This window comes from Pristis pectinata, chromosome 34 (genome assembly GCF_009764475.1).
Source record: "Pristis pectinata isolate sPriPec2 chromosome 34, sPriPec2.1.pri, whole genome shotgun sequence".
Taxonomy (NCBI): Eukaryota; Metazoa; Chordata; class Chondrichthyes; order Rhinopristiformes; family Pristidae; genus Pristis; species Pristis pectinata.
Genome location: NC_067438.1, coordinates 6498199 through 6522690, shown reverse-complemented (window position 1 = coordinate 6522690; position 24492 = coordinate 6498199). Strand labels below are relative to the sequence as shown.

The window sequence follows — 24492 nt, the reverse complement described above, 5'->3', positions numbered from 1 at the left end:
TGTCCCAACAAAGTCAAGGTCGAGTTTATTGTCACATGCACAAGTACATGTGTGCACAGGTGCAATGAAACACTTAGTTGTAGCAGCATCACAGAGACATAGCATCAGATAAACAGCGTTCATAAGAAAGACATAAATTATACCCATTTTCACAAAAGAAAAAAATTAAAACAAAATAGTCTATTTTAGTGCAAAGCGATCAAAATGTTGCTAAACTCTTGTGTTAGGGTAGTGCCGGTTGGTTCAAGAACCGAATGGTTGAAGGGAAGTAGCTGTTCCTGAACCTGGTGGTGTGGGACTTCAGGCTTCTGTACCTCCTGCCCGATGGGAGCTGCGAGAAGATGGCATGGCCCGGATGGTGGAGATCTTTGATGAGGGATGTTGCTTTCTTGAGGAATCGCCTCCTGTAGATGCTACCGTTGGTAGTAACAGGCGTTAATCCTGTTTCTAGTCGCCTTGCAAATTACCCCTTTAAGTCTAAACATTATCAAGTTTAGATTGGATTAGTTTATTGTCATATACACCAGAGTGCAACAGAATTCCTTACTGGCCTGAAGCTCACAGAATAAACAGTGCACATGGTGATAATAAAATAATAAACTAAGGGTTCCTGAATGTGGCAGCACCACCAAGAAGGAGATGTGAAAGAGGTGATTGGTTCAGAAGTCTGATAGCAGTGGGGGAGAAGCTCTTCTTGAGTCTGGATGTCCGGGCTTGCAAGCTCCTGTATCTTCTCCCAGAAGCCTGAAGTGAGAAAAGGGACTATTCTCAGACTCTCGATGACTTTAAAGAGAACATTTAAAGAAGTATATTTCATTCATAAAAATAGGCACAGGGAATGCAGTCAGTACATGTTCTGTCTTGACGTCCATTGCGCCGTCAAACCAATCCATTCTATTTATCAATGCCCCTTGTGTCTATCTGCTCTTTAAATAATACGGGAATGAAGCGTTTGGTCACATACAGCGCCGAAGCAGGCTGCAATCCCGGAGAAACACCAGTCAGACCAGATTATTTCTGTTTTATTTTTTAAAGACCAACCCAGACACCAGCCTCCCCTCGTCGGACTCTGTCTTTACCTCTCGCTGCCTTGGTGAAGCAGCCAGCATAAGCAAAGACCCCACCCACCCGGGTAATTCTCTCTCCTCTCCTCTTCCATCAGGCAGAAGATACAGGAGCCTGAGGGCACGTACCAACAGGCTCAAGGACAGCTTCTACACCGCTGTGATAAGACTCACGATCTACCTTGTTGTGACCGTGCACCTTATTGCACTGCACTTCCGCTGGGGCTGTGACACTTTACTGTGTACTGTTATTGCCTGTAAGGAGTGTGTACGTTCTACCCGTGACTGCGTGGGTTTCCTCCGGGTGCTCCGGTTTCCTCCCACATTCCAAAGACATACAGGTTAGGAAGTTGTGGGCATGCTATGTTGGCGCCTGAAGCGTGGCGACACTTGCGGGCTGCCCCCAGAACACTACACAAAAGATGCATTTCACTGTGCGTTTCGATGTACATGTGACTAATAAAGTTACGTTAAAAACAAGCACGGCCATATCCCCAAAGACCCCTTGAATTATATTGAAGCAGAAAGATCTCTCGTTTTGGTAAGAAGAGAAAATGCTGAAAACCGGTCAGGCGGCATCTGTGGAAATAGAAAATCAATCAATGTTTCTTTTCGACGATGCTCCATCGGTGAGCGACTGGCGGCTGTAGTGCCGCTTTCCTTTTATATTTCACCTCCTGATCTTGAAAAAGTGGACTTTATCCTGGATGAACATTTGTTGAGTTAATCGGGATCTCGCGTTGTCCAGCAGGTACAGAAAACTTCATCCCCAACACCATGAGCTCGTCAGTATCACCCGTAAGTAGGAACAAATCATCAGCCTGTTTCTTCTTGCTGGAAAGCCCTTCTGAAACTCTTCAGCTTATTGGAGAAGAAATGAGCTGTGGAGAACCTTTATTGACAGATGTGCTGAGCTGTGCTGCTGCCCCCTTGTGGCAGACGTACCCGGGTCTAGTGCCGCCCCTTTCTGGTAGACGGGCATGTCCAGCTATCCTGGTACAGTGTCTTGACCCAGAACGTCCACCATCCCTTTGGCTCTACGGATGCTGTATGGCATGCTGAGCTCCCCCAGGAGTTTGTTATTTTATCCGGATGTACTGATGCCCCCCTCCCATCCCACCTGTGGCGGGGACGTCCAGGACACTGCTAAACTATCCTGAAGATACTGGAAATTTAGAACAAAAAGAGAAGATACTGGAAATACTCAGCAGGTCAATCCGCATCCTTGCGAAGAGAAACAAGAGTTCGGGTCGAAGAAGCCCCTTCCCCGATATGAAACGTTGACTCTGTTTCTCCTCCAGATCAACACACCAAGGAGCTGGAGGAACTCAGCGGGTCGGGCAGCATCTGTGGAGGGTAATGGACAATCGGGTCGAGACCTTTCATCAGAACTGCGAGGACCCTTGTCCAGTCCTGATGAAGTGTCTCGACATGAAACCTAGGCTCTCCATCTCCCAGCATAGATGCTGCCTGACCCGCTGAATTCCTCCAGCTTCTTGGTGTGTTGTTCCAGATCTCCAGCATCCGCAGTATCCTATGTTCCTGTTTCATTTCCTTCAGGTATTCTTCTGCCACCTTGTGGAAGTCGTGTCCACGTGTGGTGCTGTCATGTTGTGACAGGTGTGTCCAAGTGCGTTGCAGTCACGTTGTGACATGTGGGTTCAGGTGTAATGCTGCCACCTTGTGGCTGTCGTGTCTGAGTGCACTGCTGTCTCATTGTGGAGACTCAAGAAAATCTGCAGACGCTGGAATCTGGAGCAATATGCAAAAAGTGCTGGAGGAACTCAACAGGTCAGGCAGCATCCATGGAGGGAAGTAAACAGTCGACGTTTCAGGCCGAGACCCTTCATCAGGACTGGAAAGGAAGAGGGCAGGAGCCAGAATAAGAAGGTGGGTGGAAGAGTATACGCAGGCAGGGGATAGGTGAGTCCAGGTGATTAGGGGAAGGTAGGTGGGTGGGGGAGGGGGAGAAGTTGAGGGGTTATAGGTAGAAGAGGTCCCGGGTTGCAGAAGAAGGAATCTGTTAGGAGAGGGCAGTGGACCATGGAATAAAGGATTGAGGAGGGGACCGGAGAGATGGGCAGGTTATCAAGACTGGGGAAGGGAGCCACAGGAATGAGGGAAGTCAAAGGAGTGGAGGGTGGAAGGAAAATAAGGGGTGGGGTTATCGGGAGTTAGAGAACTCGATGTTGAGGCCATTAGGTTGGAGACTCCCCAGGCGGAATATGAGGTGTTGTTCCACCAACCTGCGCCTGCCCTCAACGTGACAGTAGCGGAGGCCATGGATAGACATGTCAGTATGGGAGTGGGATGTAGAATTGAAGTGGGTGGCCACCAGGAAGACGTGGCTGTTGCGGGGGACGGTCTCGGTGGGCCGAAGGGCCTGTTTCCATGCAGTATCTCTCTAATTCCATAGCTGGTTGCCTTGCGGTGGATGTGTCGCATTTTTCAATCCCATTGACACCCCCATATTCTACCCGTCATCTTCACACTGAAAGAAATTTATGTTAGCCAATCAACCTAACTCCTTGCATGTCTTTCAGACATGGGAGGGGGAAACTGGAGCACCCAGCGGAAGCCCATTACTGTAACGAGGAGAGGTGCAGATTCCACACAGACATCATCCCAGGTCGGGATTGAACCCGGGTTACTGGAGCTGTGCGGCAGCGGATCTACTGGCAGGTCTGGCACTAAAATACCTGAGCAGATCGCGTCTATGTAAATGCGCCCAGCTACACCTTTGATCTGAAGGGAGTGAGCGGACCCGAAGGAGAAGTTGTTCAATGTGAGAACAAGTTCATCCAGATGAGATGGTTAAGGGGATTCGCTGGGCTTCTGCTGAGCGGAGGATTCTCAGTCTATCCTGATGTGGGATGGAGGTGTAAAAGGATTATAGGTCCATGGTACAGTTGAGTCTGTTCGGACCAGGGCATTGGAAATGGTCAAAGTGGCAGAGAGCATCAGAGGTGTCACAGGTATAAGTGGCAAAGAAGTGGTCCAGAGGAAAAGTTTGTTGGGGCAAGGGCAGCTGAAGCAAAGTGTCTGCCGGGGCAGTGTGGATTTTGGGAAGGAGTTAAAATTGGGCTCTGCAGTGCTCTGCTGCTGTAAGGCTGGAAGCAGTATGGGTAAGATCTTCGGTGGAAATGCGGTCCATCGCTGTCTGGGTGACCAATGTCCCATGTTCGAGACATGAAGAGGTGACGGAGACCAGACTCCTGGCCTCTGCGAATTAATCATTTATACTCTACCTTAATGTACGATTTTCCTCTACTAGTGGCCCTTGTCAAATCTAGAGCTAGTTCTCCCTTTCGCCTGTTCAGTCTGAACCCGTCTGGGTAGAGTAATGCTATTAAGAAACAGAGCTCTTTTATACATTTATTAAAATTCGGTAAACACCACATCTAATGTTATCTAAAATACAGTAAAAATGTAGCATGAAATGTGACAGGAAGGAACAAAAGAATTACATGATATGAAATGATAGAAACTGCTGTGCACGGTTATATTCTAATAAAACTGCTCTGCTTTAGCTCTCAATTATAAATTGGGATTCAACTACCATCTAACTCTCTCTGCCTTTGATTTTGAAGGCAACTCACTGCGAAGTCACCCAATGAATACAACTCCTATTCATACAGTCCTTCCTTGCCCACAGGTCCTCCTGCAGTCATCTCCTGGGGCTGAGGTGATTGATCTCCAACACCCACAACCATGTTCCTTTGTGTGAGATGTGACTCCAACCACTGAAGGTTTTTCCATTGACTTCACTTTTATCCATTTTGATTTGGGCTACATATCCTACTCCACTTGCCTTAATCTACTCCAGACTGGGATCGTACAGAAGAGTTCATCTTAAATCCTCTTCAAAAGAGGTTTTTATGCCGCTGAAGGGGCAATCATACTTAATAATTACGGGGTTGATTGGGATCCTGGTGTAGGACATGGCCAGACTTAGTTTATCTGCCGTAAAGATTCTGTGAGTGGGCCTTGCGTTAAGTGTGTGCTACCTGTCCCTTCAGTTTCTCGGACGGGCTTTTAATGACTTTGTGCCATTAGGCTCAGGGCCCGTGTACTGTAGATCTGTCATCAGTGGTCGCATCGGTGAACCTCTGTTCCACGGCCGAGGGTTCTCTAACTGTTTCAGAACACTTGTCCGTAATAACATAGATGCAGCGCAAGCATCTCACAGTTTGTGAGGGACATTTCAAGGTTAGCTGCTGCTGTAATAGAAAATATAGCGTCCTTATGAATTATTGGACAAGGTCCCACCAGCCTGAAGTGTGAAGACCGAGTTAAGGTTGTGTTGTGGGTGGAAGCTCAGCTGTTTACTGTGAGCTCGCCGTCAGCGATATCCCGCGGCGCTCTGCCCGAGACAGCGAGACCGACACAACAGTCCAGGTGCTTGAAAAGGCTCCCGCAGAGGTCTGTAAAACTATGAGAGGCATAGATAGGGTAGACAGTCCGAATCTGTTCACCAGAGTAGAAATGTCAAACACCAGAGGACGTGCTTTTAAGGTTAGAAGGGGGACGTGTGTAGGCGACGTGAGGGTCAAGTTTTTTTTTACGCAGAGAGCGCTAGGTGCCTGGAATGTGTCACCAGGTAAAGAAGTGGAGGCAGCCAGTTTGGTGGATTTAAGGGTCTTTTAGATTGACGCATGAATATAGGGAATAGAAGGATATGGATTGTACACAGGAGGAGGACGTTTAGTATAACTTGGCATCAAGATCGGCACGACATCGTGGGCCGAATGGCCTGTCCAGTGCTCTACTGTTCCATGTTCTATAGGAGCAGTAGTGGTCACCAGGCCCCTCACGCCTGTCCCGCTATTCAATATGACCCTGGCTGATATGCCCCTTGCTTCAACTCCTCTGTTCCAGTTCCTGATAACCTTCAATTGGTCGATCTGTCAAATAGTCATCCATCTCCAGCTTAAACATATTCAATGATCTGGCCTCCACCATCATTCGGGGTACAGAATTCCAGAGATTCACCACTCTCTGTGAGAAGAAAGTTCTGCTCGCCTCAGTGTTAAATGACCCGCGTCTTTGTCCCCTCGTTGGTGTCTCGGCTGCTGGTGAAAACAAGGTTTGATTTGATGTCTGAGCCTATTTGTTTAACCTCTCTGTCCAAAATCAGGGTTGTTACTGAGCAGTTGAAAATCCTCCAGACTTGTGCAGATATCGTGGTAGTGAGTTAGCTGTAACTTTACAATTCCTCGGAGCGTGTGCTCTGGCTGGTGGCTTTTCGTTTGTCGGGTTGGGGGAGGTGGATGCCGAATTTTTCGATATAGCTCTGAGTTGGACGTTTGTGACTGCTGTCTGAGGCACCAGTTTCAACTTCGTGGTGTAAATGCTGTCTTGGTTGAGTTGTGGTGGACTCGTGAACACTCCCGGGTTGCTGCAGTGAAGGCGAAACACTGCTCATTGGGGTATTGTCCCCAGTTGGTTTACGGGGAGGTTCACCCATGTCAGGATCGGGGTGATCGTCATCATCATGCTTATCCGTTGACTGGTTGGATTGCCCTTTACCCTGCTCTGTCTTGCCGAGGCTCAGTTTACCAAGGAGATTTCCGGACTCCACATCTGCACATTCTGTTACTTTCTTTTCCAATTCCTCCTTTATCTTGGTCAGTTTCTTCTTCTCCAGTTTTTTCCGAAACTTTCTCTCGTAATATATCTCCTCAGTGCAGTCGGTGGGCTTCCATGCCGGAAGGAAGTAAGAAACTACCAACAGGCTCACAGTCACCACCAAGACAATAGCACCAATCCACTGTTTGGGTATAAAAATAAGAAGCTGAGACGTAGAAACAAAGAAATACCTTTACGCCTGCCCCACCATTCAATAAGATTAAGTTTTTTTTTCACAATGAGATCATCGTTTACCTCAGTGCTCCTTTCTAACCCCATAACCTTTGCTTTCTAATCCAAATTGCTGCGTTGAATGTACTCAGTGAGCGAGCCAGAGACTGACCGGTGGAGAATTTCAAAGGTTCACTACCCTCCAAGTGAAGACAATTCTCCTTAACTCACTCCCCAAACCCTGATTTTGACACCGGGACCCCTGATTCTGCACCACCTCAGCCCGTCAAACATCAACCTGGTATCTTATCAGTGTTTTGTACAGTTGAGTGAAATCACCCCCCATTCTTCAAGCGTATGTTCACCTCTCCTCTTTGGATAAACCTGCTACCTCAGGAATCAATTTGGGGAATCTTGTTGCTCGTATATATATTTCTAAACCGAACGCAACATTGTCTTACCTGCACTGCAGTTAGTCTGTAACTGTGACACGTTACTCTGTACTATTATTGTTTTAACCTGTACTACCTCAATGCACTCTATACTAACTAAATGTAACTGCACCCTGTAATGAATTGACCTGTGCGATCGGTATGTAAGACAAGTTTTTCACTGTACCTCGGTACAAGTGACAATAATAAACCAATACCAGAATCAACCGAGGAGCTGTATGGAGAAAGGAGTCCGATTTACTCTAATCGATGTTTGTCTGTACTTACTACGATATCTTTGTTAATCACATGTACAACACACACTGCGTCGTCTTCTGGGGCAGCCTGCCACACGTCCGGCGCCAACATAACATGCCCACAACTCCCTAACCCTAACATGTTTTTTTTTGGGATGTGGGAGGAAACCGGAGCACCCGGAGGAAACCCCATTAACTGCGTGGGTACAAACTCCTTACAGACAGCGGCGGGAATTGAACCCGGGTCGCTGGCGCTTTAGTAGCCTTACGATAACCGTTACACTACCGTGCCTACTTGAGAAGGCGCAGGGAGTTTAAGCTGGAGTATCAGAAGACGGAGAATCGTAGAGCCCTTTCGGCCCACCTCATTCACGTCGGTCGTGATGCCCATTGCCCGAAAGCCATTTGCCTGCACTTATCCGTATCCCCCGACTCCGTTCATTTTCAAGTATCTGTCCAAGTGCCTTTGAAACATAATTGTACCCGCCTCCACCATCTTCTCCTTCTGAGAACCCTCCTTCAGATCCCCTTCAAGTATTTCACCTCTCACCATAGAACAGTGCCCTCTTTCTACCCTGAGCGGTTTCTGGCAAACCAGAGACGTTCTGGAGCACGAAAGGTTCACGGGCTAGAGCTGCGCACCGTTACGGTCACACACTTGCTGAGGGCACTCACCTGATACCTGGAGCAAAGTTGGCGCTCTTCGAACGAAGCTGTGATGTTGCAAAAGTCTTTGCACCCCGTACTGCCGGCGGTCTGATTGTTTGACGGTAACCAATAACAGGTGTAGTAATCCCCGTCCAGTAACAGAATGACTACCCATATCAGGGATGGGATCGATACTTTTATCCAAGTGGCCAGTATAAGTCGACATTGTCTGCAGGTGCAGCAGGCGCGATACCAATCCCGGGTACAGCAGTTTTCAAACGAATCCTTTGTGCAGCAGTTCTCATCGTCTCTGTAGGTTTTGGAGGTCTCACTTCTGGGGTTGTCGGAGGTCTCACCGCGAATGAGGTTGTGGCAGGTCGCACACTTGAGCAGTTTCCGTGAATCCGGGACCACCACCAAACTGGCCATAAAGAGGATAGTTGCAGGTATACCAAAAGCATTCATGGCGTAGGTACCGTTCCGTACCGGATCGCAGGGACACGAGTTGATTTTCTCCATCAGGTGTTCAAATCCATACAGGACTGCTGTTAACGCCACATTCCCAGTGATTTTGGCTGAGGAGGGACAAATAGTCAAAACGGCTTCTTTCAAGTATTTGAAAGCTTCCAGTTCCATTGAAAACCGCGCGTTAACTCAGTTGGAACACACAGTAAACCAGGCGCGGCGAGGGTGCAGGAGCTTTTAATTGATCCGTTAAACCCCACCCAGAGTGGGAGGATACTGAGGGGTTGTCGTGATGATTTTAATGTCCTCAGTGAGTTTCGCCCGCCCCCTGCCTCGAGTGAGCTTCGGGCTCGAAGCCAGAGTCTTTCCCGTGCCTGCAGCGAGTGAAATGCGGGCACGCTGCCTGTTGTGCAAAGAGAGCGCTGAATTTCAGCGGGGAAGGCGGTGTTTACATTGTGAGCGACTGTCCCCTTGCTCTGGACACGCTCCGGCGCTCGGGACCTTGTCCCGCCGGTCGCGGCGCATCTCCGAATAATGCTTTCATGTGGTTCGTGCTGCTTCCTTCGTCCTTCCACTGCATGAATTCCAAATTATCCCTTTTCCCCACTCTAACCCATCCATTCATTACTTTATAGGTATCCGTCTCAGATTGATCCCCAGGGTTGGTGGGGGTGGGGGTGGGGGCGAATTAGGCCCTTCCTCTGTAATCTGCTCAGAACATAAGGAAATAGGATCAGGAGTCGGCCACGCCGTCCCTCAAGCCTGTCCCGCCATTCGCTCGCTCATTCAGTGTAGCAAGTGACCACTGATAACTTTGTCCCACAACTAACTCTCCGCCAAACCTCCTAACTTTCAGATAAAATGGCCCTGGCTAGCAGGTGTCTCCTTTTGACTACAGTCCTTGAAACCGTTTTCATAAATCTCTTCTGCACCCACCTTCCCTGTAATGCACACTGTACTCATGCTGTGGTCCAATTGCTGTCCTGACCAGTCGCAGCTTAAGATCCTTGCTCTTATATTCAAGCCTCGGCCAATTCAGAGTTCCATCCCCTGCTCCTTTTTAATCATATTATCGAACCGTCCTGCTACATTTAATGATCTGTGTACATGCGATCAAAGGTCGATCTGTTCCCCAACACCACTCAGTTTTCTCCCACTTGTTGTGCATTCATTTGCAACTCCGTAACTCGTATTTATTTCTGCGGTGGAGAAATGGGGAGAACTTATGTTGTCTGGTCCTCAAGTAATAAAATGCAGGAAGTAAATCCTTGGATAAAGCCACAGTGAAGTTCTGTCACCTTTGATACCTGTCTGGTCCTGGGAAGGGTCCAGAGGATGTTCATACAAATCATCCCAGAAATGAAAGGCTTAATGTACAAGGAGTGTTGGAAGTCTCCGGGCCTGTGTTCGATAAGAGTTCAGAAGGATGAGGGGGAAATCTCATTGAAACCTATCGGATGCTGAAAGGCCAGGATAGAGTGAACGTGGAGAGGATGTTTCCACCAGTGGGAGAGTCTATGACCCAAGGACTCAGCCTCAGAATAAAGGGACACCTGTTTAGAACAGCGATGCGGAGGAATTAGAATTGGGGAGGAGATTGGGTGGGCATGCTACGTTGGCGCCGGAAAACGTGGCAACACTTGCGGGGCTGCCCCAGAACACTCGACACATAAGATGCATTTCACTGTGTGTTTCGATGTACATATGACTAATAAAGATATCTGATCTGATTTCTTCAGCCAGAGGGTGGTGAATCTGATAAGATATCTTTATTAGTCACATATACATCGAAACACATAGTGAAATACATATTTTGTGTAGCGTGTTCTGGGGGCAGCCCGGAAGTGTCGCCCACAACTTCCAAACCCGTACGTCTTTGGAAAGTAGGAGGAAACCGGAGCACCCGGAGGAAACCCACGCAAACAAAACGGGGAGAACGTCCAAACTCCTTACAGACAGCGGCGGGAATTGAACCCCGGTGGCTGGCGCTGTAATAGCGTTGAATCTGTGGAATTTGTTGCCACAGAGGGCTGTGGAGGCCAAGTCAGTGCATGTGGTTAGGCAGAGATTGATGGGTTCTTGATTGGTAAGGGGAGTTAAGGATTACGGGGACAAGGCGGGAGAATAGGGTCGAAAAAAATCAGCCATGATTGAACAGCGAAGCGAACTCGATGAGCCGAATGGTCTAATTGACTCCTATACCTTATGGTCTTGTCACCCGTGATAATTATAGACACAACTCACGTTATCCCTGTACCTGCTCCATCTGAAAACATGCAAGACCCTTCTGCCCATTGAACTGAACTGTCTATTCCACAACTTAAATTGTAAACCTACACCGGAGAAAAGGCAGTGATACAATTGCAATATGTAATGCACCGTGCAGCGCTCCAAATGACCAACTCTCCCTTGTCTCATTTCATTGAAGCAGTTAGACCGGAACGGATTTGTGAAAAGGTTTTAGTAAACTTGAATTTTTGAGTGTTAATGGAATGCAACTGGTCGATTTTCCAAGTAGGCTTACTGGTCTGTTAGTTGAATGCAGTGTCTGATGCCTGGTTGCTGCAAGTCTGCTCCTTTTCACTGGTTGTGACTGCAGTAGGAGAGTCTATGACCCAAGGACTCAGCCTCAGAATAAAAGGGCACCCGTTTAGAACAGCGATGGGGAGGAATTGGAATTGGGGAGGGGATTGGGTGGGCATGCTGTATTGGCACCAGAAACATGGCAAAACTTGTGGGCCACCCCCAGAACACTCTACGCAAAAGATGTATTTCACTGTGTGTTTCGATGTACATGTGACTAATAAAGATATCTGATCTGATTTCTTCAGCCAGAGGGTGGTGAATCTGGTATCTTTATTAGTCACATGTACATCGAAACACACAGTGAAATACATCTTTTGTGTAGGGTGCTCTGGGTGCAGCCCGCAAGTGTCGCCACACTTCTGATGCCAACATATCATGCCCACAACTTCCTAACCCATACGTCTTTGGAATGTAGGAGGAAACCCACGCAGACACATGGGGAGAACGTACAATCTCCTTACAGACAGCGGAGGGAATTGAACCCTGGCCGCTGGCGCTGTAATTGTGTTGAATCTGTGGAATTCGTTACCACAGAGGGCTGTGGAGGCCAAGCCATTGGGTGTGTTTAGGCAGAGGTTGATGGGTTCTTGATTGGTAAGGGGGGTTAAGGATTATGGGGACAAGGCAGGAAAATAGGGTTGAAAAAAAATCAGCCATGATTGAAAAGCGAAATGAACTTGATGGGCTGAATGGCCTGATTGACTCCTATATCTTTTGGTCTTGTCACCTGTGATAATTTCAGACACAGCTCACGTTATCCCTGTACCTGCTCCATCTCAAAACATGCAAGACCCTTCTGCCCATTGAACTGAACTGTCTATTCCACAACTTAACTTGTAAACCTACACTGGAGAAAAGGCAGAGGTACAATTGCAATACATAATGCACCGTGCAGCGCTCCAAATGACCAACTCTCCCTTGTCTCATTTCATTGAAGCAGTTAGGCCGGAACGAATTTGTGAAAAGATTTTAGTAAACTTGAATTTTTGAGTGTTAATGGAATGCAACTGGTCGATTTTCCAAGTAGGCTCACTGGTCTGCTAGTTGAATGCAGTGTCTGATGCCTGGTTGCTGCATGTCTGTTCCTTTTCACTGGTTGTGACTGCAGTTGTTGTAATGAACAACAACAACCAGCTCTTCACGTCAAAGGACCGGCCGACGTCTGCACCACCTTAGGCAAAGCTGGCACCAGAGACTTGCTGCAAAACCGAGGGATCGGCCATTTCTCACTCCAAAATGCCGTTCCTAATTCCCCTGGGACATCCACCGGCCTGTCTGTTTGGCGTGACCCACATTTCACCAGAGCCATCATTGCCTCCAAAGCCACATGAACACATGGGATTAACTCGCAGATGGAAACCTGCCGTCTGTAGACCGTTCTCGGGACAACAGATGCACAGTACTGGAGAACAATATTGATCACAGTCATTGGATAATCAAAGGACACAGCTGGATTCATCAGTTCACAATGCATTGTGTACGCATCTTCAGAACTAATGACACACACAAAATGCTGGCGGAACTGAGTAGGTCAGGTAGCATCTATGGAGGGAAATAAATAGTCGACGTTTCGGGCTGAGATCCTTCATCTTCAGAGATGAAGGATCTCGCCAGAAGCATCTATTGTTTCCCTCCATTTCCCTCCATAGACACTGCCCGACCTGATAAGTTCCTCTAGCATTTTGTATGTCTTGCTCCAGATTTCCAGCATCTGCAGTTTCTCTCGTCTCTCAGAACTAAAGCGTTCGTGATGTCGCTTCAAATACATTTATCAAACTTTACCAAAGCAAAGAACTTGCAGCATGTTTACAATGACAACATAGTATGCTTTAGTAAATGGTTCATCTTCGGTCAGGATCCTGTAATTTCCGACAATTATTTTTCTCTGTCTTCAGGGGTGTGCCTGTTTTCATGTTTATGATGAAGCTGTTCTTGCAGAGTGATAAGAAATTCCCATAGATCATAGTAAGAATGAAAACTGTGTGTGTGTGTGTGTGTGTGTGTGTGTGTGTGTGTGTGTGTGTGTGTGTGTGAGAACGGGAGCAGTAGTTATGTGACTGGCCGCATTGACCATGCTTTGTGGCTTTGAGTGAAGAAAGAGAAGAGATTTCTGGGGCTTGGACAAAGATGCCTGTGTCCTCTCTAGTCACAACTGAGGTCCTGGAGAAGTGGAGGAGTAGCCAAAGTTGTTCCTTTGTTTAAGAAGGGAAATAGGGATAATCCAGGAAATTATAGGCCGGTGAGCCTCACATCAGTGGTAGGTAAGGAATTGCAGGGGATTCTTATGGATAAGATTTATCCGTAGTTGGAAGAAAATGGGCTAATTAGGGACAGTTGGCATGGTTTTTCACGGAGCAGGTCGTGTCTTACAAATTATTTTTGAACAGGCGATCAAGGTGATGAGGGTAGGGCAGTGGGTGTTGTCTACATGGAACTTAGTAAGGTATTCGACAAGGTCCCTCATGGTAGGTTGATCGGGAAAATTAAGATACACAGGATTCACGGTGAATTGGGCAAGTGTGAGGTGTTGCACTTTGGGAGGTCAAATGGTAAGGGAACATATACAGTTAATGGCAGGACCCTTAACATCACTGATGTACTGAGGGATCTTGGGGTCCAAGTACATACCTCCCTGAAAGTCGCAATGCAAGTGGATAGAATCACAAAGAAGGTGTATGGCATGCTATGAGCACAGAGAATAAGGGTAAGGAAGACATGTTTCAGTTGTTTAAAGCTTTGGTTTGGCCGCACTTGGAGTATTGGGTGCAGTTCTGGTTGCCCCATTACAGGAAGGATGTTGAGGCTTTGGAGAGAGTGCAGAAGAGGTTTATTAGGATGCTGCCTGGATTAGAGGGCATTTGCTATAAGGAGATGCTGGACGAACTTGTGTTGTTCTCTCTGGAGCGCTGGAGGCTGAGGGCAGACCTGATGGAAGTTTATAAAATCTTGAGAGGCATTGATAGCTTAGACAGCTAGAATCCTTTTCTCATGGTAGAAATGGTGAATATTGGAGAGCTTGCATTTAAGGTGAGTCGGAGAACGTTTAACGGCACGGTGGTGTAGCGGTTAGCGTAACGCTATTACAGTTCTAGCGACCCGGGTTCAATTCCAGCTGCTGTCTGTAAGGAATTTGTATGTTCTCCCCATGTGTCTGCGTGGATTTCCTTCGGGTGCTCTGGTTTCCTCCCAAATTCCAAAGACGTACAAGTTATAAGTTGTGGGCATGCTATGTTGGCGCCGGGAACGTGGCGACACTTGTGGGCTGCCGCCAGCACATTTTCAGTAATATAAAAAGTCGCATTTCACTGTGTGTTTCGATGTTCATGTGACTAATACATAAATATCATATCTTATAAAAGGGACCCAATTTTTACACTAAGAGTGGTAGGTGTCTGGAAAGCACTGCCAGGAGTGGTGGTGGAAGCAGATACAATCGAGGTGTTCAGGAGGCTTTTAGAGAGGTACATGGATATGCAGGGCATGGAGGGATAGGGGTCATGTGCAGGCAGAAGGGAGTAGTTTAATTTGGCATCGTGTTCGGCACAGAAATAGAGAACCTTTTCCTGTGCTATAATGTTCTATGTTCTCTACATTCAAAACGATATCAAAATGTGATTTAGTAAAGGGGTAACTTCTAGGTCAGAGTTTCCTGAAATTGTTTATCTCGAGCTTCATGGGTGGGGTTGGTTTCCTGTTGTTGAACAGATGACACTTCTTGTACAGCAGCAAGCGATTCCTGTAACTGACAGCAAGAATAGAAACAGTTTGTGTGTGTGTGTGAGAGAGAGAGAGAGAAAAAGTGAAAGTATGTGTGTGTGTATGTGTGTAGTTGTGTGTATGTGTATGTATATATGTGTGTTGTGAGTGTGAGAGTGTGTGTGAGAGAGAGAGAGTTTGTATGTACGTGTGTGTGTGTGTGTGTGTGTGTGTGTGTGTGTGAGCGAGCGGCAGTTGCAAGGATATGACTAGCTGCATTGATGGTGATTTGTGGGTGTTACTGTGGAAAGTTATGCGTCCTGGGTGAAAGTTTGTGTATACTTTTGCCTGGTGTCTGCTAACCTTCACCTGGTGCCTGGTGCCTTCTGTCTGATGTCTCATGTGTGCTGTGTGGAATCTGGTGCCAGTGACCTGGCATTTGGTGTCTGGTATCTGGTGCCTTCTGTTCAGTGTTTGCTATCTGATGCCTGGTGCCTGATGTCTTGGCTGGTTAAGATTATCTGATTGTCTAGTGGTTGGTGCCTGTTGTCTGGTTGTCTGTTGTCAGTTGTCTGATGATCGGCTACTGTTGTCTGGTGTCTGGAGCCTGCTGACTAGAGTTTCGAGACAGTTTCTGGCATCTCGTGTCCGGAACCAGTTAGCTGGTGAAGTGTACTTTGCTCCTTGTGCCTGTCACCTGGTGCCTGGGGGTTTACATCACTGCCTTGTGTGTGCTGTCCAGAATCTGGGCAAGTGTCTGGTGTCTGGTGACTGGAGTCCGGTGCTGTGGTTAGCCCACTCTGATTGGCAGGGGGGTGGGTGACTGAGCATAAATGAGTCTGTTGGGAGGTTGGAAGCAAATCGCATGGTCAATGAGAGCAAGCTTAGTAGACAGGAGAACCAGGAGAACGGCAGGAAGAGATGAAAGACCGATGGCTTAAATTGCATTTCTATCAATGCAGGAGGCTTAACAAGTAAGGCGGATGAACTCAGGGCTTGAATTAGCTCAAGGGGATGACTTATGTTATTGAATCAGAAACGTGGCTGAGAGAATGGCAAGGCTGTCAGCTCTGTGTTGCAGGGTACAGGTGCTAGAGGAGTGACAGATGTGGAGGTAAAGGAGGGGCTGAGCCTGGTAGTGTGATGCAGAAGGGAAGGTGGGTGGCGGTGGTGTAGAGGAGACCGGTAGTGACAGGGGATTTCATAGTAAGGGCGGCGGACAGGAGATTCTGTGGATGTGAAAGAGACTCCGGGATGGTATGTTGCCTACCCGGTGCCAGGGTCAGGGACGTCACGGATCGGATACACAGCATTGTGAGGGGGGGGGGGGGTGGACAACCAGAGGTCGTGGTACACATTGGTACCAATGACATAGGTAGGGAAAGAGATGAAGTCCTGAAGAGGGAACATAGGGAGCTCGGTAGGAAGCTGAAAAGCAGGACCTCAAGGGTAGTAATCTCTGGATTGCAGCCTGAGCCACGTGTCAGTGAGGGTAATTATAGGATGATTTGGCAGATGAACGCGTGGCTGAGAAATTAGTGCAGGGGCAGGGTTTCACATTGGTTAATCATTGGGATCTCTTCTGGGGAAGGTACGACCTGTACAAAAGGTTCAGGTTACACCTGAACTGGAGGGGGACCAATATTCTTGCGGGCAGGTTTGATAGAACTGTTGGGAGTGTTTAAACTAGTTTGGCAGGTGGATGGGAGCCAGAGTGATAGGTCAGAGGTGAGTTCATTTATTGTATAAGAAGATGCAGAGTGTAGAAAGACTGTGAGGAAGCAGAGGCAGTTGAAAAGGCAAAATTGCACTCAGTTGGACGGGCTAAAGTGTGTCGACTTAATGTGAGAAGTATCGGGAACAAGGCTGATGAACTTAGAACATGGGTAATTACTGAAACTATGACGTGGTGGGCATTACAGGGAATTGGCTGTCACAAGGGCAGGAATGGCTGCTGGATATTCAGGGGTTTAGATGTTTCAAAACGGACAGGAGTGGAGGTAAAAGAGATGGGAGAGTGGCTTTGCTGATCAGGGACAGTGTCACAGTTGTAGAAAGGGAGGATGGCTTGGATGAATCGTCCACCGAGACAGTGTGGGTGCAGGAAGGGAGCCATCACTCCATTGGGAGTATTCTACAGAGCCCCTCAATAGCAGCAGAGACGTTGAGGAGCAGATCGGGAGGAAAACTTTGGAGACGTGCAAAAATAACAAGATTGTTGTCATGGTGATTTCAACTTCCGGAATATTGATTGGCACCTCCTTAGTGTAAAGGGGACAGATGGGACGGAGTTTGTTAGGTGTGTTTAGGAAGGATTCCCGACAAAGTATGTGGACAGGTCGACTAGAGGAGAGGGCTCTCTGGACTTGATATGAGGCAGTGAGCTTGATCAGGTTTCAGATCTCTCAGTGGGAGAGCATTTTGAAGGTAGTGACTATAATTCCTTGACCTTTACCGTAGCATTGGAGATGGATAGTAGCAGATGATATGGGAAAGCATTTAAATGAGGGAGGGGGATTTATGATGTTACTACGCAGGAACATGGGAGCGCAAATTGGGAACAGATGTTCTTGGGGAAGTTCACAGCGGAAATGAGGAGGTTGTTTAAGGAATACTTGCATGTGGCTCTGGTTAGGTTTGTCCCATTGAGGCAGGGTAAGGATGGTAGGGTGAAGGAACCGTGGTTGACACGACATGTAGAATATCTTGTCGAGAGGAAGAAAGGAGCATACCTGAGGTTTAGAAAGCATAAATCAGACAGGACTCTGGAGAGTTACAAGGTAGCCAGTAGTGTGCTTAAGAACGGACTTAGGATAGCTAGAAGGGGGCATGAGAAGTCCTTGGCGAGTAGGATCAAGGAAAATCCCAAGGCGTTCTACACGTATGTGAAAAATAAGAGGATGACTAGACTGAGGGTAAGACCGATCAGGGATAAAAGAGGAAACATGTGCCTGGAGTCAGAAGAGGTAGGGGAGGCCCTTAATGAATACTTTGCTTCAGTATTCACCTGACAGAGAGCCTTTGACATTGCTGAGGATGGCGTACGACAGACTGATACGCTGGGGCATGTTGACGTGAGGAAAGAGGATGTGCTGGAACTATGGAAAAACATTAGGATCGATAAGTCACCGGGGTCGGACGGGATATATCTAAGGTTATTACGGGAAGCAAGGGAAGGGATTACTGCGCCTTTGGTAACTATCTTTGCGTGCTCACTGGCAACAGGAGTAGTGCCAGATTATTGGAGAATGACAAATGTTGTTCCTTTGTTCAAGAAAGGGAGTAGGGATAACCATGGGAATTACAGAGCAGTGAGTCTTACTTCAGTGGTGGGCACATGACTGGAGAAGATTCTTAGAGAGTTATTATGGGCATTTAGAGAAGCATAGGCTGATTAGGGACAGTCAGCATGGCTTTGTGAGGGGCAGGTCATTGCTCACGAGCCTGATTGAATTCTCTGAGGATGTGACAAAGCACATTGTTGAAGGTAGAGCAGTGGATGTGGTGTACATGGATTTTGTAAGGCGTTTGATAAGGTTCCTCATGGAAGGCTTATTCAGAAAGTCAGGAGGCATGGGATCCAGGGAAACCTGGATGTGTGGATTCAGAATTGGCTTGCCCATAGAAGACAGAGGTTGGTGGTAGATGGAGTGTATTCTGCCTGGAGGTCGGTGACCAGTGGTGTTCCGCAGGGATCTGTTCTGGGACCCTTGCTCTTTGTATTTGTCATAAATGACTTGGATGAGGATGTGTAAGGGTGGGTTAGTAAGTTTGCTGATGATACCAAGGTTGGTGGTGGTGTGGATAGTGTAGAAGTTTGCTGTAGATTACAACAGGATATTGATAAAATGCAGAGCTGGGCCGAGAAATGGCAGATGGAGTTCAACCTGGATAAGTGCGAAGTGGTACACTTCAGGAGATCGAATTCGAAGGCAGAATACCAAGTTAATGGCAGGACTCTTAGCAGTGTGGAGGAACAGAGAGGTCTTGGCGTCCACGTCCATAGATCCTTCAAGGTTGCCGTGTTGGTTGATGGGGTTGTTAAGAAGGCGTATGGAATGCTGGCCTTCATTAGTCAGAGTAATTAGTTCAATAGCCGTGAATCAATTTTGCAGCTCTATAGAACTCTGGTAAGACCACACTTGGAGTATTGTGTTCAGTTCAGGTCACCTCATTATAGGAAGGATGTTGAAGCTTTGAGTGGGTGCAGAGGAGATTTACCAGCATGCTGCCTGGATTGGAGAGCATGTCTTATGAGGATAGGTTGAGTGAGCTCGGGCTTCTTTTTGGAGAAAAGGACGATGAGAGGTGACTTGATAGGTGTACAGGATGATAGGAGGCATAGATCGAGTGAAGTCAGAGACTTCTTCCAGGGCGACAATGGCTAACACGAGGGTGCATAACTGTAAGGGGATTGGAGGATGTCAGGGGTACGTTTTTTAACACAGAGTGTGGTGGGTCCGTGGAATGCACTACCGGCAGAAGTTGTGTGGGCAGATAAGTTAGGGATCTAAGAGAATCCTAGATAGCCACATGAATGATTGAGAAATTGAGGGCTATGTGGGAGGGAAGGGTTAGATAGATCTTGGAGCAAGATAACATGTCGGCACAACATTGTGGGCCGAAAGGCCTGTAATGAGTTGTACTGTTCTATGTTCTGTGTTCTATACCCATCATTGCCCCTTTGATTTATTCTTTTGTTATTTACAATGAATTACAGCAGCCAATCAGTCTATCATCACACTTTTGGGAGATGGGAGGAAACCAGAGCACCCAGAGGAAATTCCTGTGGCCACAGTGGAGAACGTGTGAGATATGATATGCTTTTAGTGCTGTAACTAGTAAGTGCGGCTGCCATTGTAACTTTTTCGTTGTAACTTCACTGTGAAATTTCTTAGTATCACTTTGGGACTGTAGCCTGCCCCATTGCAAAATGTAAGCAAACACTTCATGGGCGTATTGTTGAAGGATACTTGAGTAATTTTCATGCAATGTCAATAAGATGAGATATCTTTATTAGTCACATGGACTTCAAAACAGACAGTGAGCTATATCTTTTGCGTAGAGTGTTCTTGGGGCAGCCCGCCATTGTCCCCACGTTTCCGGCGTCAACATAGCATGCCCACAACTTCCTAACCCTTACGTCTTTGGAATGTGGGAGGAAACCGGAGCACCCGGAGAAAACCCACGTAGTCACGGGAAGCACGTACAAACTCCTTACAGACAGCGACGGGAATTGAACCCGGGTAGCTGACGCTGTAATAGCTTTACCCTAACCGCTACACCACCGTGCCTGTCCACCATCTAGATTTTTGCAGTTTATATCACTGTTTTGGATGAAGGCATCGAAGGCATGTTTGCTAACTTTGCTGGTGACATACATTATGCACAGTTCTTGTCACCATTGTATTCAGTTTTGGTCACCCTACTGTAGGAAAGATGCCATTCAGCTGGAAAGACTGCAGAAGAGATTTACGAAGGTGTTGCCGGGACTCGAGGGACTGAGTTATGAAGAGAGGTTGAACAGGCTGGGACTTGATTCACTAGAGCCTAGGAGACTAAGGGGTGATCCTGTAGAGGTGTATAAAATCATGAGGGGCATAGATGGGGTGAGTGCGCACAGTCCATAACCAACAATAACAACATTTAAAAGACTCTTGGACAGGTACATGAACAGGAAATATTTAGAGGGATACACGTCAAATGTGGGCAAGTGGGATTATTTTAGGTGGGAACCTTGGTCGGTATGGGCAGTTTGGGCCTGAGGGCCTGTTTCCGTGCTGACTGACTCTGTGATTCTATAAAGTAAGAGGGTAAGTTGTGAAGAGGACATAAGGAGGTTGTAGAGATGGGTTAACTGAACGGGAAATGATCTGAGAAATGGTCAGCAAGTTGAGAAAAAATGTCAAGCTATCCACTTTGACAAGAGGATTTACAAATGAAAGCATATTACCTAAATGCTGAGAGCTTGTAGAGCTCTGAGATGCAGAGGGATCTCGCTGTCCTACTGCATGATTCACAGAAGGTTAGCATGCAGGTACAGCAGGAAAATGGAGAGCCAATTGTATGTTGTTATTTATTGTTGGCTAGTTGAATACAAAGGTACAAAGGTTATTATTCAATTATCTCGGATAGCAGAAGCAATTCAGAAAAGGTTTATCTGGTTTGGACAACACTTCTTCCACAGGGAGTTTAGATGAGGGAGAGGGGATTTTGGTGCAAAATAGAAGATTGTGAGGGATCCTGACAGTGTGGGTGTGGAGAGGATATTTCTCCTTGTGGGAAAATGTGGAATAATTGGTCACTGTTCAAAGTATTTGGTCACCCATTTAAGACGGAGATCAGGCAACACATTTTCTCTGAAAGGGTGGTGAGTCTTTGGAACTCCGTTCCTTAAAGTCTCTACCGTGCCTGCCCAAGAATGTATTGGTTTGATGGCACAATGAATGTAAAGGGAGGCATACACCAGCTGTGACACAAGATGCAGGAATCTGGAGTAAGAAGTACCCAGATGAAGGGTCTCGACCCGAAACGTCAACCGTCCATTTCCCTCCACGGATGCCGCTTGACCTGTTAAGTTCCTCCGGCAGCTCATTCCTTTGTTCCACGTACTAATTGAGTTGTATTTCCTGATTATACATTTTATGAGTCATTTTTTTCTGAAATAATAATGATCGAAGGAAGAACGTGCAAACTCCACAAAGAAAACACCCGAGGTCAGGCTCAAACCCTGGTCACTGGAGTTGTAAGGTAGCTGCACTGACTACTCTGTCATTCCCGGGGCTTCAGACTTAAGGGAAGGGAAGGGTAGATCACCGTGGACATTAACCACCAGGGCTTGTGGCAGGCAGGTCAAAGGTTCAACGTTTGTCAATGATACTAAACACCGACATGTAGTGAACAATTAGGTTTTTGAGCAATCTTGAGATGGACAAAGGTGGACCAAAGAGTCATAGAATCCGGCCTTTCCTCCCATCTGTCTATACTGACCATCATGCCGATCTACATTAATCCCACCTCCACATCCCTCTGTGCCCTGCTCGTTCAATTACCTGTCCAGGTGCCTCTTAAATGTTGTTACTGTTCCTGACTGCACTGCCTCCTCTGGCAGCTCGTTCCAGATACCAACTACTCTCTGTGCAAAATATTTACCCCTCAGATCCCCTTTAAGCCTCCTCTCTCTCACCTTAAACCAATGCCCTCTTGTTTTAGCCATCCCTACGATGGGAAACACTGGCTATTTGCCCTATTTGTGTCTATCATAATGTTATACACCTCGATCATATCACCTCTCAATCTCCTTCACTCCTGGGAAAACAGCCCATCCTATCTCTCCTTGTAGCTCAAGCCCCCCAATCTGGGCAACCTCCTTCTGATTCATTTTTGCACCCTCTTGTCTTAATCACATCTAGTTTGGCGACCAGGATGATTTGTACAACTGTTACATGACATCTCTACTCTTTGTAAGCAAAGCCTTAGTTGATGAAGACAAACATGCCATCTGCCTTCTTCACCATTCTGTCTACCTGTGTTGCCACTTTCAGGGAAGGATGTACTTGTACCTCTAAGTCTCTGTTCAACAACACTCCCCAGGGCCCTGCCATTCACTGTGTATGTCCTGGCCTGGTTTAACTTCACAAAGTGCATCATTACATATTTGTCGGTGTTAAGGGAGATGAGATGGATGGACTGATGGCAACGAAATTTAATGGCAGGACAAACTGAGCAAGCTGTTGAAATCCAAACACTTATCTTCAACTCTCCTTGTAACCTAGGCCTCCAACTCCAGGCAACATCAACGTAAATCTTTTCTGCACGTTTTCTAGTTTAATAACATCTTTCCTATTTGCTGGATGCTGACTGCCTAAACCTGATTAATGACTCCTTCTTTTCCCCGGCCAGAGCCTCGATATCTCTCGTCAACCAGGGTTCCCGAAACATGCCAGCCTTGCCCTTCACCCTTGTTGCATCTGACATCCAGGGATCGCGCTTTGGAAACCTCCCACTTGCTAGACGTCACTTTACCTTCAAATACTTTCACCCAATTGACCCTTCAAGTTCCCGACGAATGCCTCCAAATTGGCCCTGCCCAAATTTGAGACCTTAACTTGCGGACCATTCCTATATTTCTCCAGAACTATTTTAAAACGAACAGAATCATGGTTACTGGTCGTAAAGTATCCTCCCCCCACCCTCCACCACCCCCCCCCCCACCACTTCAGTCACTTACCTGACCTCGTTCCCGAAGAGGTTGTCCGGTGTTGTGTCCTCTCTAGAAGGGCCCTCTATATATTGATTAAGGAAGCTTTCTTGGACACACTTAACAAATTTCAGCCCGTCCAAGCCCTTTGCACTGTGGGTGGCACAGTCAATGTCAGGAAGGCTGAAATCTCCTCCAAATATTTCCCTATTAGTCTTACAGATCTCGGCAATATCCCTGCATCTCCGCTTCTCTAATTACCGCTGACTACTGGGGGGGGGGGGGGGGAGGCGGTGGGGTGGTAGGGGTGGGAGGGGGGCGTCCAAACAAAATGACCTTCCCCTACTTGCTTCTCAGTGTTAGAAGATAGAACATAGAACACTACAGCACAGTGCAGGCCATTCGGCCCAAAATGTTGTGCTGACATTTTACCCTGCTCTAAGATCTATCTAACCCTCCCCTCCCACATAGCTCCCCATTTCTCTATCATTCACGTGTCTAAGTGTCTCTTAAATGTCCCTAACCTATCTGCCCCCACGATCTCTGCAGGCAGTGCGTTCCACGCACCCACCACTCACTGTGTAAAAAAAATCCATTGATATCCCCCTTATATCTTCCTCCAATCACTTTAAAATTCTGTCCCCTCGCGTTAGCCATTTTCGCCCTGGGAAAAAGTCTCTGACTGTCCACTCGATCAGGCACGGTAGTGTAGCGGTTAGCTTAACGCTATTACAGCGACAGCGACCCGGGTTCAATTCCGGCCGCTGCCTGTAATGAGTTTGTACGTTCTCCCCGTGTCTGTATGGGTTTCCTCCGGGTGCTCCGGTTTCTTCCCACATTCCAAAGACGTTACGGGTTAGGAAGTTGTGGGCATGCTATGTTGGAGCCGGAAACGTGGCGACACTTGCGGGCTGCCCCCAGAACTTTCTACGCAAAAGATGCATTTCACTGTGTGTTTCGATGTACATGTGACTCATAAAAAAGTCTTATCTTATCATCCTTTACACCTCTATCAAGCCTCCAAAGCTGAAACTTTAGCCTTAAATGTATTGAAGGAACAATCTTTAACTGGTCTGCTCAAAGCTCTGCTGTCTGAGACATCTCCTGGTGCACAACCAAATGCTACCAACTGGCGCACGTTGAGCTCCAGGTCCACCTACTGTGTTAAACACTGAAGTGGATGCAGCCCTCACAAATCTCTGCAGAATCGCCACAGCTTCAGGCCCTCCCTTTGCGGGATACATCAGTGTCTAAAAACCCTGGGTCTGACTGGACATTGAACCGATGCCAAAGGGTACATGTAGTCACGCTGTTATCATGTAAATCTTGCAAGCAAATGGTGTAAT

General features: G+C 47.2%; 1 protein-coding gene across 1 annotated transcript; it reads right to left on the bottom strand.

Annotated features, from left to right (window-relative positions):
• Window positions 1-4434: 4434 nt before the first annotated feature.
• Window positions 4435-8869, bottom strand: LOC127586122 (uncharacterized). Its single transcript, XM_052043976.1, has 2 exons — window positions 8227-8869; window positions 4435-6834 (listed from the first exon to the last, which is right to left on the bottom strand). The coding sequence occupies exons 1-2, from the start codon at window positions 8833-8835 to the stop codon at window positions 6271-6273; spliced, it is 1173 nt and encodes a 390-aa protein (XP_051899936.1). The 5' UTR covers window positions 8836-8869; the 3' UTR covers window positions 4435-6270.
• Between the last annotated feature and the right edge of the window lie 15623 nt (window positions 8870-24492).